Raw genomic sequence first — 20560 nt, forward strand, 5'->3', positions numbered from 1 at the left:
CCAGATCAGTCTTGGTGAGTGGAAGTCCATATTGCTGAGTCCATGTGTAACCTCCATCCCTGCCACCATGGCCACTTTGTTCATGGGCCCATTGGGCAATGACAGGCATGGCTGGGGAAAGAGGCTGACTGGTGTTCACAGAACGGGTCATCCTATCCACTTGATTATTAAAATCCTCCTCTGCTGAGGTTACCCGTTGGTGAGCACTCACATGGGATACAAATATCTTCAGTTTTTGACCATTCAGAGAGGTCCATTCACATACCTCTTCCCCAAATTTCTTTGTCACCAATTTTTCAATCATGCTTCTTTCAAGACCCTGACCATGCAGACAAACTATTGGCTCCAACCCATGAATCAATATATAACCACACATCTGGCCATTTCTCCTTCCATGAAAAGTGCACAACCAGGTGCACTGCTCAAAGTTCTGTCCACTGAGAAGATTTCCCTTCACAGCTGTGTTTCAGGGATGTCCTAGAAATGGGCTGTAGTGCTATAGTTGTCCACTTTCTAGTGGTGCCTGCATAACATGTTTCACTCGCGTCAGTGTGAAGAGACCATCAAACAGGCTTTGTGTGAGCATCAAGGCTGTTTATTTCACCCGGGTGTAGGCGGGCTGAGTCCGAAAAGAGAGTCAGTGAAGGGGAGATAGGGGTGGGGCCGTTTTATAAGATTTGGGTAGGTAAAGGAAAATTACAGTCAAAGGAGGGTTGTTCTCTGGCGGGTAGGAGTGAGGGTCACAAGGTGCTCTGTGAGGGAGCTTTTTGAGCCAAGATGAGCCAGGAGAAGGAATTTCACAAGGTAATGTCATCAGTTAAGGCAGGAACAGGCCATCTGGATGTATACGTGCATGTCACAGGGGATACAATGGCTTAGCTTGGGCTCAGAGGCCTGACATTCCTGTCTTCTTATATTAATAAGAAAAATAAAATGAAGTAGTGGTAAAGTGTTGGGGTGGCAAAAATTTTTGGGGGTGGTATGGAGAGATAATGGGCGATGTTTCTCAGGGCTGCTTTGAGCGGGATTGGGACGGTGTGGGAACCTAGAGTGGGAGAGATTAAGCTGAAGGAAGACTTTGTGGTAAGGGGTGATATTGTGGGGTTGGTAGAAGGAGCATTTGTCATACAGAATTATTGGTGATGTCCTGGATATGGTTTTGTATGAATTGAAAAACTAAATGGAAGAGAAGGAGAAAAACAGGTATTAAAGGACTAAGAATTGGGAGGACCCAGAACATCCAATCAGAGAGTGCCTAAGGAGGTTCAGCATAATTACTCGCTTGGTTGGTGAGTTTTTAGGCTCTATCCAAGTTTTTGGGGTGCAGTTCAAGTTGGGCTGGTGTCTGGAAAGAGACTGGGGCCTAATAAAAGGAAGCATCCATACAGGAGCTCAAATGGGCTATACCCTGTAGCATTCTGAGGACAGGCCTGAATTCTGAGAAGGGCAAGTGGTAAAAGTATTGTCTAGTCCTTTTTAAGTTAGTGGGTAAGCTTGGTGAAGTGTGTTTTTAAAAGACCATTAGTACGTTCTACCTTTCCTGAAGAATAAGGATGGGTAAGGGATATAAAGGTTTCACTGAATACCAAGAGCCTGAAAAACTGCTTGGGTGATTTGACTAATAAAGGCTAGTCTGTTATCGGACTCTATAGAGCTGGGAAGGCCAAACTGAGGAATTGTGTGTGACAGAGGGGAAGAAATGACCACAGTGGCCTTCTCAGACCCTGTGGGAAAGGTCTTTAAAAGTATTAAAGCAGCAGCAGCCACTGCATGCAGACATAAGGGCTAGGCTAAAACAGTAAGGTCAAGTTGTTTGGACAGAAAGGCTACAGGGCGCGGTCCTGGCTCTTGTGTAAGAATTCTGACTGCACTAACCGTGCCTAGGAAGGAAAGGAGTTGTTGTTTTGTGGAAGGGATTGGGGTTTAGGAGATTAGCCAGACACGAGCCGCAGGGAGAGCATGTGTGTTTTCATGAGAATTATGCTAAGATAGGTGACAGATGAGGAAGAAATTTGGGCTTGACTGAAGTAATGGGGGCTGTCTGTGAAGCCCTGTGGCAGTACAGCCTAGGTAATTTGCTGAGCCTGATGGGTGTCAGGGTCAGTCCAAGTGAAAGCAAAGAGAGGCTGGGATGAAGGGTGCAAAGGAATAGTAAAGAAAGCATGTTTGAGATCCAGAACAGAATACTGGGTTGTGGAGGGAGGTATTGAGGATAGGAGAGTATAAGGGTTTGGCACCACGGGGTGGATAGGCCAGACAATTTGGTTGATAAGGCGCAGATCCTGAACTAACCTGTAAGCCTTGTCTGGTTTTAGGACAGGTAAAATGGCGGAATTGTAAGGGAAGTTTATAGGTTTTAAAAGGCCACGCTGTGATAACAGGCTTTAATCCTTTTAAAGCATGCTGTGGGATGGGATACTGGCATTGAGCAAGGTAAGAGTGATTAGGTTTTAATAGGATAGTAAGGGATGCATGATCAGTCGCTAAGGAGGGAGTAGAGGTGTCCTATACTTGTGGTTTAAGGTGGGGAGATACGAGGGGAGGATGTGAAGGAGGCTTTGAACTGGGGGAAAAGGTGGCAATGAGGTGTGGCTGTAGCCCAGGAATAGTCAGGGAAGCAGATAATTAAAATGTCTCAACCTAATAAGGGAGCTGGGCAGGTCGGGATAACTAAAAAGGAGTGCATAAAAGAATGTTGTCCAAGCTGGCACCAGAGTTGGGGAGTTTTAACAGGTTTAGAAGCCTAGCCGTCAATACCCACAACAGTTATGGAGGCCAAGAAAACAGGCCCTTGAAAAGAATGTAATGTGGAGTGAGTAGCCTCTGTATTGATTAAGAAGGGGATGGACTTACCCTCCACTGTGAGAGTTACCTAAAGTGTCTGTGATGGTCCTGTAGGCTTCCGAGGCAATCGGGCAGCGTCAGTCTTTAGCCACTAAGCCAAGAAGATCTGGGAAGGAGTCAGTCAGAGAGCCTTGGACCAGAGTTCCAGGGGCTCTGGGAGTGGCTGCCAGGCGAGGTGGACAGTCCGATTTCCAGTGGGGTCCCATACAGATGGGACACAACTTAGGAGGAATCCCAGGCTGCAGGCATTCCTTGGTCCAGTGGCCAGATTTCTGGCACTTGAAGAAAGTTCCTTGGGGAAGCGGTCCTGGAGGAACGCCTGGTCACTGTGGTTTAGGCATTTGGAAGTTCTTGTGTGCTGGAGATGTGGCTGGGATTTTGTCTCACAGTGGAGGCACGTAATTGTAACTTTTCTTTATTATTGTACACCTTGAAGGCAAGGCTAATTAAGTCCTGTTGTGGGGTTTGAGGGCCGGAATTTAATTTTTGGAGCTTTATTTAACAATAATTATTACATTGCCCTTAATATTTACAGGTATAATATGTATAACAATAGCACAAATACTGGGGAAAGAAAATAAAGCTATATATATATTATTTAATGTCGGGAGCGGATTGGGTAATAAAATAAAATGCATATTGAGAATAAGACGGCCTTCTGACCTTCCAGGGTCTAGGGCTGTAAAACGTCTAGGGTTGCTGCCAAATGAGCCATGAACTGGGCTGGGTTTTTATATTTGATGAAAAAGAGCCTAAATGCTAACTGATTTGGGAGAGGTCGGATAAAGAAAAAGGAGCATTAATCTTGACTATGCCTTTAGCTTCAGCCACCTTTTTAAGAGGAAATTGCTGGGCAGGTGGGGGAGGGCTAGTGGTAGAATGAAACTGTAAGCTGGACCGGGTGTGAGGAGGGGAGGTGATAAAAGAATTATAGGGTTGGGGAGTGGAGGCTGAGGAAGAACTGGGACCTGGCGAGGAGCAGCCTGGGGAGGAGGGGAGAGGTCAGATGGGTCTGTAGAAAAGGAAGATTCAAAAGACTCAGCGATGCTTGGGGCTGGGACTGAGGGGACTGGTGGGAGGGGAAGAAGGAAGATTTGGGATAAGTCTCATTGGGAGCAGAGACTAGGGAGGGACCAATGTGTAAAAGAATGCCTGGACATCAGGCACCTCAGACCGTTTGCCCATTTTACAACAAGAATTATTTAGGTCTTGTAGGATGGAGAAATTGAAAGTGCCATTTTCTGGCTATTTGGAACCACTGTCAAGTTTGTATTGGGGTCAAGCAGTATTGCAGAAGAAAATAAGACATTTAGATTTTAGGTCAGGTGAGAGTTGAAGAGGTTTTAAGTTCTTGAGAACACAGGCCAAGGGAGAAGGAGGAGGAATGGAGGGTGGAAGGCTGCCCATAGTGAAGGAGGCAGGTTTAAAGAGAAGGGGTAGAGACATGGAGAGAAGGGGTGGGGGGTGCTTGCCCCCTAGGAAAGTGGTGCTTGCTGCTAAGGGTGAAGGACCAAGGCAGGCGTCCCCGCGTGGTCAGACACCTCTGAAACGTGGGTGAATAATCAGGCAGGCGTCCCCGTGTGATTAAACACCAAGGGAAGACTGTCTTCCCGAGTCTGTGACCGGCGCCGGAGTTTTGGGTCCACTGATAAAACGCATCTCCTTTGTCTCTACTGGGAAAGGAAAGGAACTGAAATGAAGAGAAGCGAGAGATTGAATTGTGGCGCCAAGATTGAAAGGAGAAAAGAGGTTGAGAGATAGTGAGAGAGGTTGGAGAAGAGACTAAAGAGAGGCCGCTGACCCGATTTAAAATTGATGAGATGTTCCTGGCGCTGGTTAGTCTGAGGACCAGAGGCCATAGGTGGATCTTTCACAGAACAAAGAGCAGGAGGACAGGGGATTGATCTCCCAAGGGAGGTCCCCCAATCCGAGTCACGGCACCAAAATTTCACTTTCACTCGCGTCCCGTGTGAAGAGACAACCAAACAGGCTTTGTGTGGGCAACAAGGCTGTTTGTTTCACCTGGGTGCAGGCGGGCCGAGTTCGAAAAGAGAGTCAGCGAAGGGAGATAGGGGTTGGGCCGTTTTATAGGATTTGGGTAGGTAAAAGAAAATTACAGTCAAAGGGGGGTTGTTCTCTGGTGGGCAGGAGTGGGTCACAAGGTGCTCGGTGGGGGAGCTTTTTGAGCCAAGATGAGCCAGGAGAAGGAATTTCACAAGGTAATGTCATCAGTTAAGGCAGGAACAGGCCATCTGGATGTATACATGCAGGTCACAGGGGATATGATGGCTTAGCTTAGGCTCAGAAGCCTGACAACATGCAGAACCATCTGTGAACCAGGCCTTAGTCTTTTCTTCCTCTGTCCACTGATCATAAGGAACTCCCCATAAGGCCATTGGTGCAGGCTGGGGGAGAGCAGGCAGGGTGGCAGGAGTGGGGACCATGGGCATTTGAGCCACTTCTCATGTAACTCACTTGTGCCTTCAGAACCTGCTCAAGCCCGATCATGTACATACCACTTCCATTTGATAATGGAATGCTGCTGTGCATGCCCCACTCTATGGCTAGATGGGTCAGCAAGCACCCAGTTCATGATAGGTAGTTCAGGTCACATGGTGACTAGATGACCCATAGTCAAATGTTCACTTTCTACCAAAACCCAGTAACTGGACAAGAGCTGTCTCTCAAAAGGAGGGCATCTTTTTCCCGTGCTGGATGCTTCCTGCCCTCGCACACTGGACTCCAAGTTCTTCAGATTTCTGCTCATATAAATTAGAAAACTCAAGCAGTTCTTTTGGAGTGTAGTGCACTTCCACGGGGGTTACACTTTGAACTGCTGGGACTTTAGTTATAGGTCTAGAAGCAAACAGGGATGTTGGGGGTGGTTCCTGAGGAGAATAAACATTATCTTGCCTGGCAACTGCCTCAGGGGAGGCCATCACTGTTGCCTCAGGCAGCACAGAGTTTATCTTCTCAGACAAAGATGCAAAGGCTTGTGGCAGCATGGGTTGGGGAGGGGATGTTGCCACTATTGGGGATGGGGAAGCTGCTTCTTCTGGTAAAAAAGATTCATCAGAGTTTACAAACTCAGTGTCTCCAGCTTCATTTGGTCCTTCCACACATCCCCATTCCAAGGTTCAGGATCCCATTCTTTTTCAATCAATGCCCTCACTTTAAGAGTAGACACCTGGCAAGGCTGTGCATGCACCTTTCATTGCAGGTCAGCCACTTGCATGATAAGAGCTTGTGTATGTTTTTCTACAATTTCAGCTCTTTATCAGTGTTCTCCACACTATTAGAAGTAGAGTCCTTAAGATTTTTGTGTTTAATCATATTAAGCAGCCAACTCCAGAAACCCCAAAACCAACAAAAGAAACTCCATCCTTAATATTCTGTTCCTCTAGAACCACTCCTGGTACCAAAATCTGTATTAGTTAGGATTCTCTAGAGGGAAAGAAGTAATAGAAGATAGATATAGATATAGACAGATGGGAGTTTATTAAGTATTAACTCACATGAGGGCAGGAAGCATCTGCACAGGAGAAAGATGTAGGCTGGGAGGCTAGGCCAGTCTAGTCTTTTCACATTTTTCACCTGCTTTATATTCTAGCCATGCTGGCAGCTGATTAGATGGTGCTCACCCAGATTAAGGATGTATCTGCCTTTCCCAGCCCACTGACTCAAATGTTAATCTCCTTTGGCAACACTCTCACAGACACACCAGGATTAGTACTTTGAATCCTTCAATCCAATCAAATTAACAGTATTAACCATCATAACACACAATCACTTTTGGATGAGAGTTGTTTTAACAGGGCTCTCTTCATCTGTCTCTTTCCCTTATGTCTCTGTTAAGCTCTCTGCCTCTTTGGGTACAGCACCAAAAATTAAGGAGAAGTGTGTCACTGTTTCACCACTAAAAAAGCAGTAGTATAGTTTTTGAACTATATAACAAAACTAAAGCAGTTGAAACATTGTCAATTTGCCTGATAACATAATGATATAAGAGGGAATGGGTAACCAATGAAATAATTATCAGTTATATTCATCTTGTTATCATGTTCATAAGCTAGCAATTCTGCTTTTGCAAATACAAAGCAACTTTCCTAATTAGCCATAAATAGAAAGTAAATTGAAGAGCATTTGAAATATTTCTGCAAGCATATTCTAAGGTCATTATAGCATTAGACTTTTATGGATAACTTTTTAAATAAATGAGCCCTAAAGTTAATTTTCTATTGAGAATAAATACTAGAGTTCAACTAATTATAGGAGGAAATTCATGAAGACTTTTTCTCATGTAATAATTACATATAGGTACTGTTGTCATTAGAGATACATACTTAAACTCCAGAGAAGATAGTAAACCATAAGTAGATTTAAAAATTCTTATTCTTACCAGGGTGACTCTTTCTCTTTAACTGTGTCTTCATTGCATTATTTATTGTACCTCTCTCAGTTGCACGATGCAATCGTTCATCAGTCTCTATAAAAGCAAACAGATTTCAAAACACTTTTCTAACATAAATATTAACGTGTGTGTGCACGTGTCTAATACTATCCTAATTAATACTCTTCATTAGAGTAGAAGAATTATAATAGAATGTCCAGATTGTAGCAACATAGGAACTTAAATTGAAAGGACAATTAACAATCATATAAACCTCATTATATGTATACCATATAGCAAGTAATAACAAAATTGAGGCACAGACTTATGCTACCTTATTTCTTAACTATTTTTTCCATATAATGCAATCTCATATGCAAATTTAAATCACTCTAGTTTGTGGTAATAACATAACTTTCAAGGATATATTAAGAACATATGCATGTTGTAGGGGTATATCTGGTGAGGTGGAACATAAATTTTTTTTTCATAATTGACCTATCTGTACACAACGGTCATCACAACTCACAAAATGTGATAAAACAGAAGTTCCTTGACTCATCCAGAAATATTTTAATAGTTTATTTTAGGTGGTGTAACTATAATTCAATTAGGCATCAGTGATAAAAAAAGAATAAGAAATAACGCATGTAATGAGAAAAAGTCTCTTCTCTCTGGTTCTCTTAGCAGGTAGACTTTGTAGCTGGAAAGAAGAAAACAGGAATATTTGCAGTAGTACCAGCATTAGGATTGTATTCCTTTTCATTTGAGTTTTATGTGATTTATACACTTTGTTGGATTTAGAAACTAGTATCTAGGTATAATGATGGAAAAACTAAAAAATCTAGTAAAAAGAATTTCATATTGAAAAAGGGATAATTAGAATTGGTAAACCTGGTTTATTAAACCTAAAGTTTTTTTGAGTCAAAGTTGGTTCTAGCAGAGCATGTAATGGTAGTTGGACACCTGTAATGATCCTGAACAATAGAGTAGAAGTCTTGCTTTGGAATATTGGCCGAGCCCATGATTAATGTTAAAATTTGCACTATTATCATGTAGCCCAAATAAACCACCAATATAATTCAAATAGAGGCAGAAACCAGATTACGCATCATTGTAAAAATTCATCATATTGGCCAGGTCAGTGGCTCATGCCTGTAATCCCAGCACTTTGGGAGGCTGAGGTGGGCGGATCTCGAGGTCACAAGTTCGAGACCAGCCTGGCCAACATAGTGAAACTTTGTCTCTACTAAAAATACAAAAATTAGCAGGGCGTGGTGGCAGGCACCTGTAGTCCTAGCTACTCAGGAGGCTGAGGCAGGAGAATCACTTGAACCCAGGAGGCGGAGGTTGTGGTAAGCTGATATCGTATCACTGTACTCCAGCCTGGGCAACAGAGTGAGACACTGTCTCAAAAAAAAAAAAAAAAAAAAACCAAAAACAAACAAACAAAAAAAAAACCATCATATTAGACAAAATGAGTTTTCAATAATTCAGTAACAACATTTTGTAAAAGTAAAGCTATATGCAACAGAAAACTGAGGAACATTAACAGGTGCATTTCAGCTCTTTTGTCTTTCTCCTACAGATACAAGTAAGAAAGGCTGATTCATTTGAATTAAGAAATCAGAGGATTTTTAGATAAGCAAGGAGTCAATGAGGAGAGCATTTTAGAGTTAAACACTAGGAATACAAAGTTATGTGCTGGAGAAATTTATCAACTAGTAAAAGTCACAATTTTCCTCCCTTACATTATTATCTTGTTGCTTTAAATTTTACAAAATCTTATCCTGCTTAGAGTTCCTGAGCTTTTAAAAATGTGTATATTTTTAAATTTGTAAATTTAAACCAAAATAAAACCATACTATTTTTCCATTTAAAGTGTCCAATTCAATGCTTATTACAGAAATGTGTAATTATTGCCTCAGTCAACTTTATAATCTTTTTCACATTTACACAAATTGCATTCTACTGAGATACAGAAACACTACTCCTTTATATATAGCTTTATTCTCTTTCCCCAGTATTTGTGCTATTGTTATACATATTATACCTGTAAATATTAAGGACAATGTACTAATTATTGTTATAATTATTTCTTTGTATAACTTTATACCTTTTAAATAAACTGAGAAAAGAAACAAGACCAAGTACATGTTTATAGTATTTGTTATATGAACACACTTATTTACATTTTTTGGTTCTTTTTATTGTTGCTCTGTATTTATCATCCAGTGTTATTTTCTTACAGTGCTACATCACTTCTCTCTCCTATCACCTTTGTGCTGCTATTGTGAATATATTACAAGTTGATATGTTATATGCCCAATGATACAATTATATAAATATTTTTATACAGTTGTCTTTTAGATAAATTAAGAAAAGAAAGGAGGTGGAATATATATTTATACATACTGTCTTTTGCAATTATAACATTTAACTCATACCTTTTTTAGGGGGATTCAAATTACTGTCAAGAGGTCAATTCCTTTTAGCCTAAACAAATTTCTTTAGAATTTCTTGGAAAACAGTTCTGCTAGAAATGAAATCTCTCAATTTTTATTTATTTAGCAATTTCATTTTTCACCTTTTCTGAAAAATAGTTTTGCTAGCAATAAAATTATTGCTTGGTAGATTTTTTTTTTTTTTTTTGAGACGGAGTCTCGCTCTGTCGCCCAGGCTGGAGTGCAGTGGCCGGATCTCAGCTCACTGCAAGCTCCGCCTCCCGGGTTTACGCCATTCTCCTGCCTCAGCCTCCCAAGTAGCTGGGACTACAGGCGCCCGCCACATCGCCCGGCTAGTTTTTTGTATTTTTTTTAGTAGAGACGGGGTTTCACCGTGTTAGCCAGGATGGTCTCGATCTCCTGACCTCGTGATCCGCCCGTCTCGGCCTCCCAAAGTGCTGGGATTACAGGCTTGAGCCACCGCGCCCGGCCGATTTTTTTTTCTTTCAGCACTTTTAATATACAACACCATGGCCTTCTGGACTTCATAAGTTTCTAATGCTAAGACAGATGTTAATCTTACTGGGGTTACCTTCTGTGGGATGAATTGTTTTTCTCTTGATGCATTTTACATTTTCTCTTTGTCTTTCAACATTTTTACAATGATTACTTTGGTCATGGATTGATTTGTGTTTGTTCTACTTAGATTTAATAGAACTTGGATGTATAGATTAATATGACCCAGTAAATATTTTTCAAAGTATTCAGCCATTTTTCTTCAAATATTTTTTCTTATTATCTCTCTACTTGGAATACTCTCATTCTGGTATTCCCATTATATTAAGTTTGCTTACTCCTTCTGACAGTTCAAATCTTTCCTTGACCCTCTAATGAATTTTCCCTTGCAGTTATTTTACCTTTCAATTCCAAATATTAATTTGGTTCTTTAAAAAGTTTAATTTGTATCACAATGTTGACATCTATTTGATAAAAGAGTGTCATTATATACCTTCTTTTTCTTCTTTCAGAAGAGTTTTAATTATTTGATGATATTATTATTATTATTATTATTTGACTACTTTGTAGTCATTGTCTGCTAAATCTAACATGTAGGACTCTCACAGGCAGTTTTCCTTGCCTTTTTCCTGGTATTTGTGTTACAGAGTACTGTTTCTGTGCATGTCTTAATTTTTTTGCTAAAATCTGGACATTTTAGATAATGTATTATAGCAAATCTGCATGTTGGTTGACTCTTCCTTTTTGGGGGGCTTGTTGTTCTTGTTTTCTTGTTTCTTGTTGGTGGTGGTGGTGGGGTGTGTGTGTGTGTTTGTGTATGTGTGTGATTTGACAGAAGTATTTTCCTAAAGTCTCTATCCTCTACAGTGTAAAATCTCTTATGTTGCTCTTTAAGAGCATCTCCTTGGGCATCAAACAGTCTCCCTTGGATGACAGTGGTTTTAGCAGGGCACTCTTTGAATGTCTCTTTCCATTATTTATTTGCTAAAGTGTCTTCTTTTGGTATCACACCAACGGTCACAGAGAAGTGTGTCTAACCCTGTAACCCCGGGACTAAATTCAGTTGTGTAATCTCTGAAAAATATAACTACATAACTTTATTGCAGCTGAGATGTCACAAACTTGACTGACATTTTTACCATATAGAGTGAACTGGTAACCAATAAAATTATTATCTGTTATATTCATCTTCCTATCACATCTATCATCTGGCCTTTCTGCTTTTGAAAAGCTAATTTTACATTGCTAGTTGAAACTAGAGTTGAAATATTATAGAGGGGAATTCACAAAGACTTTTGCCTATGTAATAATGTATAGGCACCGTTCTCCTTGAAGATGCACACTTAGTTACACTCCAGAGAACGAAACTAACCAGAAATACTAAATATGTAAAGTTTTTGTTCCTACCAGGGAGACTCTTTGATCGTGTCTTGAATTCATCCTTTAGTATATCTCTTCCAAATGCATCTGTCAATTGTTCTATTTCAGACCCTATAGAAATAAACAGATATCAAAACACTGTAAGGTAATCATTTATATACAAATGTGACCGTGTGTGTGCATGTGCATATATGTGTGTGTGTTACTAACTTAAAATATTTGTGGCTGGGCACAGTGGCTCATGCCTGTAATCCCAGCACTTTGGGAGGCCAAAGTGCAGGTGGATCATGAGATCAAGAGATTGAGACCATCCTGGCCAACACGGTGAAACCCCATCTGTACTAAAAATACAAAAATTAGCTGGGTGTAGTGGCACATGCCTGTAGTTCCAGCTACTCGGGAGGCTGAGGCAGAAGAATTGCTTGAACCTGGGAGTCGGAGGTTGCAGTGAGCTGAGATTGTGTCACTGCACTCCAGCCTGGTGACACAGCAAGACTCTCACCAAAAAAAAAATACATACATATATATACACTCACACACACACACGTATATATATAAAATAAAAATAAAAATTGTATTTATAGAATAATTAAAATGAAATGTCTTCATTGGAAAATAACAAAAACCTTAAAAAGGAATGGATGTTAACAATTATATAAGCCAGACTATATTCAGGCTTAGATATGTTTAATGAATTGAAATATCATATAGCCAGGGAAAGGCACCACTCATGCACAACCCGATGCTGTATACTTTCTTAACCAGTAATTGTTCTATACAATTCTATCTCTTATGCAAATTGAAATTATCCTAGGGACATTATGATGATAATGTATCTTTCTAGTTTACACTAAAAGCATACTCAACCTGTAGGTATGTACTATGTGAGGGGGAACATTTTTTTCCATAGGTCAAGCCGCAAACCATGGCCTCATTAGTCACAGAAACTTATCATGAGGCAGAAATTATTTGACTCATTGAGGAATATTTCCATGGAATTGTAAATTCTTTAGATACTAGTTATGAAAAAATTACAAGACATTTGTCAAACTGAGAAAACCTGCCCTCTGAGGTCCCTTAAACGAGAATCAAGGAGGTAATGGTCAGATTTGCAGCACTACCAGAATTGTTATTGGATCCATTTCCATTTAAGTTTTCATGTGGTTTGATATTTTCCAGGAATTAGAAACTACTAAGTTCAATGAGATAAAAATGTATAAAAATTATTGAAAAGAAATTCATATTGAAAAGGGGATAATGAAGATTGGTGACATAAGGTCAACATTGGGCTTAAGATTGTGTGGGTAGAATTGGCTCTAGCAGAGTATGTAACTATGATTGGACACCTGTCATAATCCTTCCATTGTATTCTAGAGTGGTTTGTTGTTGTTGTTGTTGTTGCTGTTTTGGAAAAATTGGTGAATACATGAATAATGTAAATGGTTGCATTATGACACCAGCTGCTCAAATATGTCACAACTGCATTCCATACTGAGCACTGCCTCATTACCAAAGTAAAAAGTGATCCATAAGATTGAGCAAAACAAGTTTTCAGTAATTAAGTAACAATATAAGAGATACAGCAACTCAAAACTGGAAACATCAGCAGACGTATTTTTTTCTTCCTTTGTTCTTTCTTCAACTGATATATCAAAGAAAGACCGGTTCATTTGAAATGAGCAAGCAAATGATCCTTACACAATCAGGGAAAAAATGAGACCATCTGAGGAAAGATTGGGTTAAATACTAGAAATTAAAAGGCATGTGCTGGAGACACTTATAATTTAGTAAGATTTACAATTTTTCTCCTTTCCAATATTCTCACTTTGCTTTAAATCTTTTAAAAATCTTTTTCTGCTTGAAGTTCACTGAGTATTTTAAGCGGTCTAAAATCTTAAATTCTATGGATTTTAATACATTCAGTAATGTCTGTCACCATCATCACAGTCCATTTTAAAAAGTACTTTAAATTTATACTAAATTCTAGTGAAATATAGAAAAGCTACTCTTAGATAGCTGTATTCCCTGTTCCCCATTTTTGTGCTATTGTTATACACAGTACATTTGTAAATAATAAAGACATGGTTATAGTTGTTGTTATAATTATTTATTTATATAATTTTATGCTTTTTTAAAAAGTTGAGGGAAGAAAGAAGTATATATTTCCAATGTTTATTATATTAACCTTCTTATTTATAATTTCTGGTTCTATTAATTTGTTCCTGTGGTTTCAGATTATCATATGTTGTCATTTTTTTTTGTTAATACATAATATTTGTGCAAATTTATGGGGTACATGTGATATTTGGTTATATGTATAGTGTGCATAAAACTCAAGTCAGATTATTTAGAATATCTATCACCTCAATGACTTCTCATCATTCAGTATCATGTTAGCTGTGGGTTTGTCATATATGGACTTTATTAGTTTGAGGTATGTTCCTTTTATGCCTAAGTTGTTGAGAGTTTTATCATGAAGGAATGTTGAATTTTATCAAATGTTTTTTTCTGCATCTACTGAGATGATTATATGGTTTTGTCCTTCTTTCTGTTGATGTACCTTGTTTATTGATTTGCATATGTTAAACCACCCTTACATCCGTGGGATAGATCCAACTTGATCACAGTGCATTATCTTTCTGATAGGTTGTTGAATTTGGTTTGCTAGCACTTTGTTGGGGATTTTTATGTTTATATTCAACAGAGATATTGACTTGTACTTTTATTTTTTTATGTCCTTGTCTGGTTTTCGTATCAGAGTAAATGCTGGCCTTGTAGATTGAGTTACAGAGAATTCCATTCTCTTCAATTTTTTTGGAATAGTTTGAGGGGAATTGGTGTTAGTTCTTTAAAGTTTTGGGAAAAATTGGCAGTGAGGCCACCTGGTTGTGTTGGGAACATTTCTAGACCTCTCCCTAGCTATTTTGAAATACAAAATCTTTGTTATTAACTATAATCAACCTCCTCTGCTACTTCTTAATTCAATCTTGGTAGGTTATATGTGTTCAGAAATCTGTCAGTTTCCTCTAGATTTTCCAATTTATCAGCATATAGTTGTTCATAATATTTTCTGATTATCTTTTGTAACTCTATGGTATCAGTTCTATTTCATTTCTGATTTTGTTAATTTGTATCTTCTATATTTTTTAAGTTAGTCTACCTACTGGTTTTTTTTAATCTTTATCTTTTTAAAACACCAAGTTTTGATTTGGTTGATCCTTTGCTTAAGTATCTATTTCACTTAGTTCTGCTCTGATCCTTATTTCTTTCCTTCTATTAATTTTCATTGATTGGTTTGTTTTTGCTTTTCTAGTCTCTTGAGGTGCATTGTTTATTTGAAACATTTCTACTATTTTGATGGAGGTGTTTATTGCTCTAAACTTCCATTTTTAGCATTGCTTTTGTTATATCCCATAGGTTTTGCTATTTTTTTTTCATTTTCATTTGTTTCAAGAATTATTTCCTTTTTAATTTCTTCATTGATTCAGTGATTATTCGTGAGCATTTTGCTTAATTTCTATGTGTTTGCACAGTTCCCAAAGTTCCTCTAGTTACTGATTTCTAGTTTTAATCTGTCATGGTCTGACAAGATACATGATGTGATTTTGACTTGTAAAAATGTGTTAAGACTTCTTTTGTGGCTTGACATATGGTCTAGCCTGGAGAATGTTCCGTGTGCTCACAAGAAGAATGTGTGTTCTTCAGCTATTGAAAAAAATACTTTGTAATTATCTGTTAGGGCCATTTGGTTTAAAATGATGTTTAAACTCAATGTTTCTTCATTGATTTTCTGTCTAGACGATCTGTCTAATGCTGAGAATGAGGTGTTGAAGCCTCTAGCTATTATTTTATTGGAATCTCTCTGTCCCTTTAGATTTAATATGCGCTTTATATATTTGCATACTTCAATGTTGGGTGAGTATAAGTTTAAAATTGGTATATCCTCTTTCTGAATTGATTCTTTTATCATTATATAATAATTATCCTTGTCTCTTTTTATTTTTTTTGACTTAAAGTCTGTTTTATCTGAAATAACTACAGCTACTCCTGCTCACTTCTGGTTTCTGTTTGCATGGAATAGTTTTTCCATTCTTTTATAACCAGTCTATATGTTTCTTTACAGGTGAAGTGAGTTTCTTATAGGCAGTATATAGTTTGGTCATGTTTTTAAAATCCATTCAGCCATTCTCTGTTTACATTCAAGAATAATATTGATATGTGAGGACTTATTCCTATTGTTTTCTTATTTTCTGGTTGTTTTCTTTATCCTTTGTTCCTTTCTTTCTCTTGTGTTGTTTATCATTATGATTCGGTGATTTTCTGTCATAGTAACATTTGAGTTCTTCTTTCTCATTTGTGTGTTTGCACATCCAGTTTTATGACAGTAGCTATCCTTTTGCTTAAGTGTAGTACTCCTTTAAGCATTTCTTGTAGGGCCAGCCTAATGGTGATGAATTCCTTCAGTTTTTGTTTGTCTGGAAAATACTTTATTTTTCCTTCATTTATGAACAATAACTTTGCTGAATATATTATTCTTGGCTGACAGTTTGTTTTCTTTCAGCCCTTTGAATATATCATCTTATTTTCTCCTAGCCTGTAAGATTTCTGCTAAGAAATCCACTGTTAGTCTGATAACAGTTTTCTTGTATGTGGCTTGTATCTCTGTCTTTTACTTTTGACAGTTTGACTATAATGTGCCTTGTACAAGACCTTTTTGGGTTGTGTATATTTGGGAATCTCTTGTTGACATAGGTAGTTTTCAGCCATCATTTTATTAAATAGTTTTTATATGCCTTTTCTCTTGACCATGTGGAACAACCACGATTCAAAACTTTGGTCACTTTATGATGTTCCGTGTGTCACATAGGCTTTATTCATTCTTTTTTATTCTTTGTTCTTTTTTTTTTTCTCTCTCTCTCTCCCTCCCTCCCTCCCTCTCTCTTTTGTCTGACTGTGTTATTTCAAATGACCTCTCTTGAAGTTCTGAAACTTTTTCTCCTGCTTAGTCTAATAATTGTTGAAGATCTTGAATGTATTTTTTTTCATTATTATACTTTAAGTTCTAGGGTACATGTACACAATGTGCAGGTTTGTTACATAGGTATACATGTGCCATGTTGGTTTGTTGCACCCATTAACTCGTCATTTACATTAGGTATATCTTCTAATGCTATCCCTCCCCCTGTCCCCTCACCCCACAACAGGCCCATGTGTGATGTTCCCTGCCCTGTGTCCAAGTGTTCTCATTGTTCAATTCCCACCTATGAGTGAGAACATGCAGTGTTTGGTTTTCTGTCCTTGTGATAGTTTGCTCAGAATGATGGTTTCCAGCTTCATCCATGTCCCTGCAAAGGACATGAACTCATCCTTTTTTATGGCTGCATAGTATTCCACGGTATATATGTGCCACATTTTCTTAATTTAGTCTATTATTGATAGACATTTGGGTTAGTTCCAAGTTTTTGCTATTGTGAATAGTGCCACAATAAACATACATGTGCATGTGTCTTTATAGTAGCATGATTTATAATCCTTTGGGTATATACCCAGTAGTGGGATCACTGGGTCAAATCGTATTTCTGGTTAAGATCCTTGAGGAATCGCCAGACTGTCTTCCACAATGGTTGAACTAGTTTACACTCCCACCAACAGTGTAAAAGTGTTCCTATTTCTCCACATCCTCTCTAGGATCTGTTGTTTCCTGACTTTTTAGTGATTGCCATTCTAACTGGTGTGAGATGGTATCTCATTGTGGTTTTGCTTTGCATTTCTGTGATGATCAGTGATGATGAGCATTTTTCATGTGTCTGTTGGCTGCATAAATATCTTCTTTTAAAAAATGTCTGTTCATATCCTTTGCCCGCTTTTTGATGGGGTTGTTTGATTTTTTCTTGTAAATTTGTTTAAATTCTTTGTAGATTCCGGATATTACCCCTTGGTCAGATAGGTAGATTGCAAAAATTTTCTCCCATTGAATGTACTTTTTATTTTATTAATTCAATTGACTTATGGGATTTCTGTTTGGTTCTTTTCTTAATGATATCTTAATGATATCTATCTCTTTAATACATTTCTCATTCATCTCAAAATTGTTTTTCTGATTTCTTTCTATTGGTTATCTGTGTTCTCTTCTACCTCATTGAGTTCCTTTAATATCATTATTTTCAATTCTGTTTCAGGCGTTTCAATAATTTCTTTTTCACTGAAATCTGTTGCTGAAGAATTATTGTGTTCTTTTTGAGGTGTCACATTTCCTTGCTTTTTCATGTTTCTTGTGTCCTTATGTCTGTCATATTGTGTAACAGTCACTTCTCTCAATTTTGTGGATTGGCTTTTATAGAGCAAAACATTTTCCTGAAGATGCTATCTATGATGTTGGTTGGATAGTGCACTTTTTAAATTAAAAAGAAAATTTTTTTTGGTGGAGACAGTGTCTCACTGGGCTTTAACCAAGGCTGGCCTCAAATGTCTGATCTCAAGTGATCCTGCCACCTTCACCTCCCAAAGTGCTGGGGTATAGGCATGAGTCACCATGCCTACCCTGGGTTGGGCATTTTAGCTTTGATTCCGGGTGTATGCAGTGGTATATAGCCTCTGTATAATTTTTTTCAGCTATAAACAGTGTCAGTGATGTCTGTCATTTCCTCAACGGCTTAGGCTGTAGTTGCTGGTGGATGCTGCTATGAGGCTTCGCTGGGGACAGAGACCTTGAGTCAGTCCTTGGCCTCATTAGTGACAGCAATGGCTGAGCATGCCTATCCGTGGGCCCCTAGGGGATATATGTGAGCATCAGGATTAGTGAGTCCAGGCAGGCTAATCCTTGGGCCTCTAGGTGGTTTGCTTGAGTGCTGGCCATGGTGCCAGCAGGTAGGTGTGTCCTTGAGCCACCAGACAGTGTACATGATGTGGGCAATAAAAGTCGCAGTGGTGAAACAACCCACAGGCTCCCAAGTGGCATGCACTGGTGTTGGTAGTGGCTACAACTGGCTAGCTGAGTTCATCCTCCGGGACCCAGGAAGACTGCACAGATGCCTATGGTGGTGGATGGGGCAGGATGAGCCCGTAGCCTTTGGGTGTCATGCTTTGGTGCTGGTGGCAGGTTTCCTGACCTATTGTGAGGTCCCCTGGTGATGTCCATGCATGCCCAAGGCAACTGATGGGGCAAGGTAATCCCCAGGCCCCTGGTTGGCATTTTTGCGCACTGGTTCCAGGCTGAGAGGGCTGGTTCTCAGATCCCCCAGTGGTATGCATGGGCACATGCTGTGGCAAGCAGGGTGGGGCAATCCTCAGGACCCCAAATGGTGTGCCTGGGTGGCATTAGCAGCAATGGCAGTTGGCAGGGAGAGCCTGTCCTCAGAGTGCATGCAACTGTGTGGCAGTCTTGCCACTGGGTAGGATTGAGTTGCTCTCAGTGGCTGTGGCCCCAGGAGAGTGGCTCTCAAGCTCTGGTGAGCACACGCTTCAGCCTCTGGTGGTGGTGACAGATGATGAGAGCTTGTTCTCAGGGCATGTGCAAGCGCACAGTAGCCCTCCTGCTTATGGGGGCAGGGTTGCAGCAATGGCAATGGACTCAGGCATTCTGGGTTTTGGGTACTTCATGCTTCAACTCTGTTTGTCCCAGGGGCAGCCTCTCCAGTGTGCTGTACCACCCATTCTCCAGCATGTTGAACACTTGAGCACTAGGGATCCTGCCACACTGTTGGACCCAACTAGGACTGCACTTCTGCAGCCCACTGCATAGATGCAGGGGGATGTCAGTGGGGCTCTCGGAGTGGAAAGGTAGGGATGTTGGGCCATACCAGCCTGGCCAACATGGAAAAAGCCCATCACTACTAAAAATACAAAAATTAGCCGGGCGTGGGGGTGCATGCCTGTAGTCCCAGCTACCTGGGAGGCTAAGGCAGAAGAATCACTTGAACCCAGGAGGCAGAGGAAAAAAGGCACTATGCCGCATCCGCTTGGTTCTCACCCTGTGTGTGACTCAGCATGAGCTCTCTCTTTAGAGCAATGCCACTGGTCAGGGCCTGCGAGGGTGGCTCTCCCATGGCTAGGACTGCAGCAATCTATGGTGGGAATGTGGACTTCTGGGGACTTCTCACTTACCCTTTTCCCACACTGGGGAGCCTCTCTGGACTTTATCAATCCTAGTTAGGTCAGCTGCCTCCTTTCCCTTTCCTTCTCTGCCTGAGATGTTTCCTGTTAATTCTCTGCTGAATTCTAGTGTTCCTGATTAGATGATCTATTTGAAATATGATTATCAATTCTCAAATTTGTTTTTTTGTATGTATTGAAAGAGTGCCAGATATCTTTAAGACAGCCATCTTGGAGCCCCCTTTCCTGTCATTTTTTTTTTTAACTCCAATACATCACTTCTGTCAACCATCGCCTGTGTGCTAACATTCTGGAATATACTACACGTCCATATTTTAAAGTCCCAGCAATAAAATTCTGTAAATATTTTTTATACAATTGCTTTTTATATCAATTAAGAGTTAAAATTAAGAGTAGAAAGAAGTGAAGTAAGCATTTATGTGGTCTTTCAGAGTTATAGAATTCCTTTAACCCATGTTCATTTTATGGGTTCAAGTTAGTGTCAGAGGTCAATGGTTTTCAACCCGAAGAACACTGTATTTCTTGGAAAGTAGTTCTGATAGGAATAAATTTTCTTATTTAAAAAAGCCTATTTAGAAATATCTTCGGCCGGGCGCGGTGGCTCAAGCCTGTAATCCCAGCACTTTGGGAGGCCGAGACGGGCGGATCACGAGGTCAGGAGATCGAGACCATCCTGGCTGACACGTGAAACCCCGTCTCTACTAAAAAAATACAAAAAACTAGCCGGGCGAGGTGGCGGGCGCCTGTAGTCCCAGCTACTCGGGAGGCTGAGGCAGGAGAATGGTGGGAACCCGGGAGGCGGAGCTTGCAGTGAGCTGAGATCCGGCCACTGCACTCCAGCCTGGGCGACAGAGCGAGACTCCGTCTCAAAAAA

General features: G+C 39.8%; 1 protein-coding gene across 1 annotated transcript in view; it reads right to left on the reverse strand.

Annotated features, from left to right (window-relative positions):
* Positions 1-20560, reverse strand: part of CCDC7 (coiled-coil domain containing 7) — a 447862-nt gene that overhangs the window by 46433 nt on the left and 380869 nt on the right. Inside the window, exons 32-33 of the mRNA XM_025396487.1 lie at positions 11602-11685; positions 7244-7330 (exon numbers count right to left, since the gene is read on the reverse strand). Of these exons, the coding sequence (XP_025252272.1) occupies positions 7244-7330; positions 11602-11685 (171 nt within the window). The remainder of the gene's footprint in view (positions 1-7243; positions 7331-11601; positions 11686-20560) is intronic.

Source organism: Theropithecus gelada, chromosome 9 (assembly GCF_003255815.1).
Source record: "Theropithecus gelada isolate Dixy chromosome 9, Tgel_1.0, whole genome shotgun sequence".
Taxonomy (NCBI): Eukaryota; Metazoa; Chordata; class Mammalia; order Primates; family Cercopithecidae; genus Theropithecus; species Theropithecus gelada.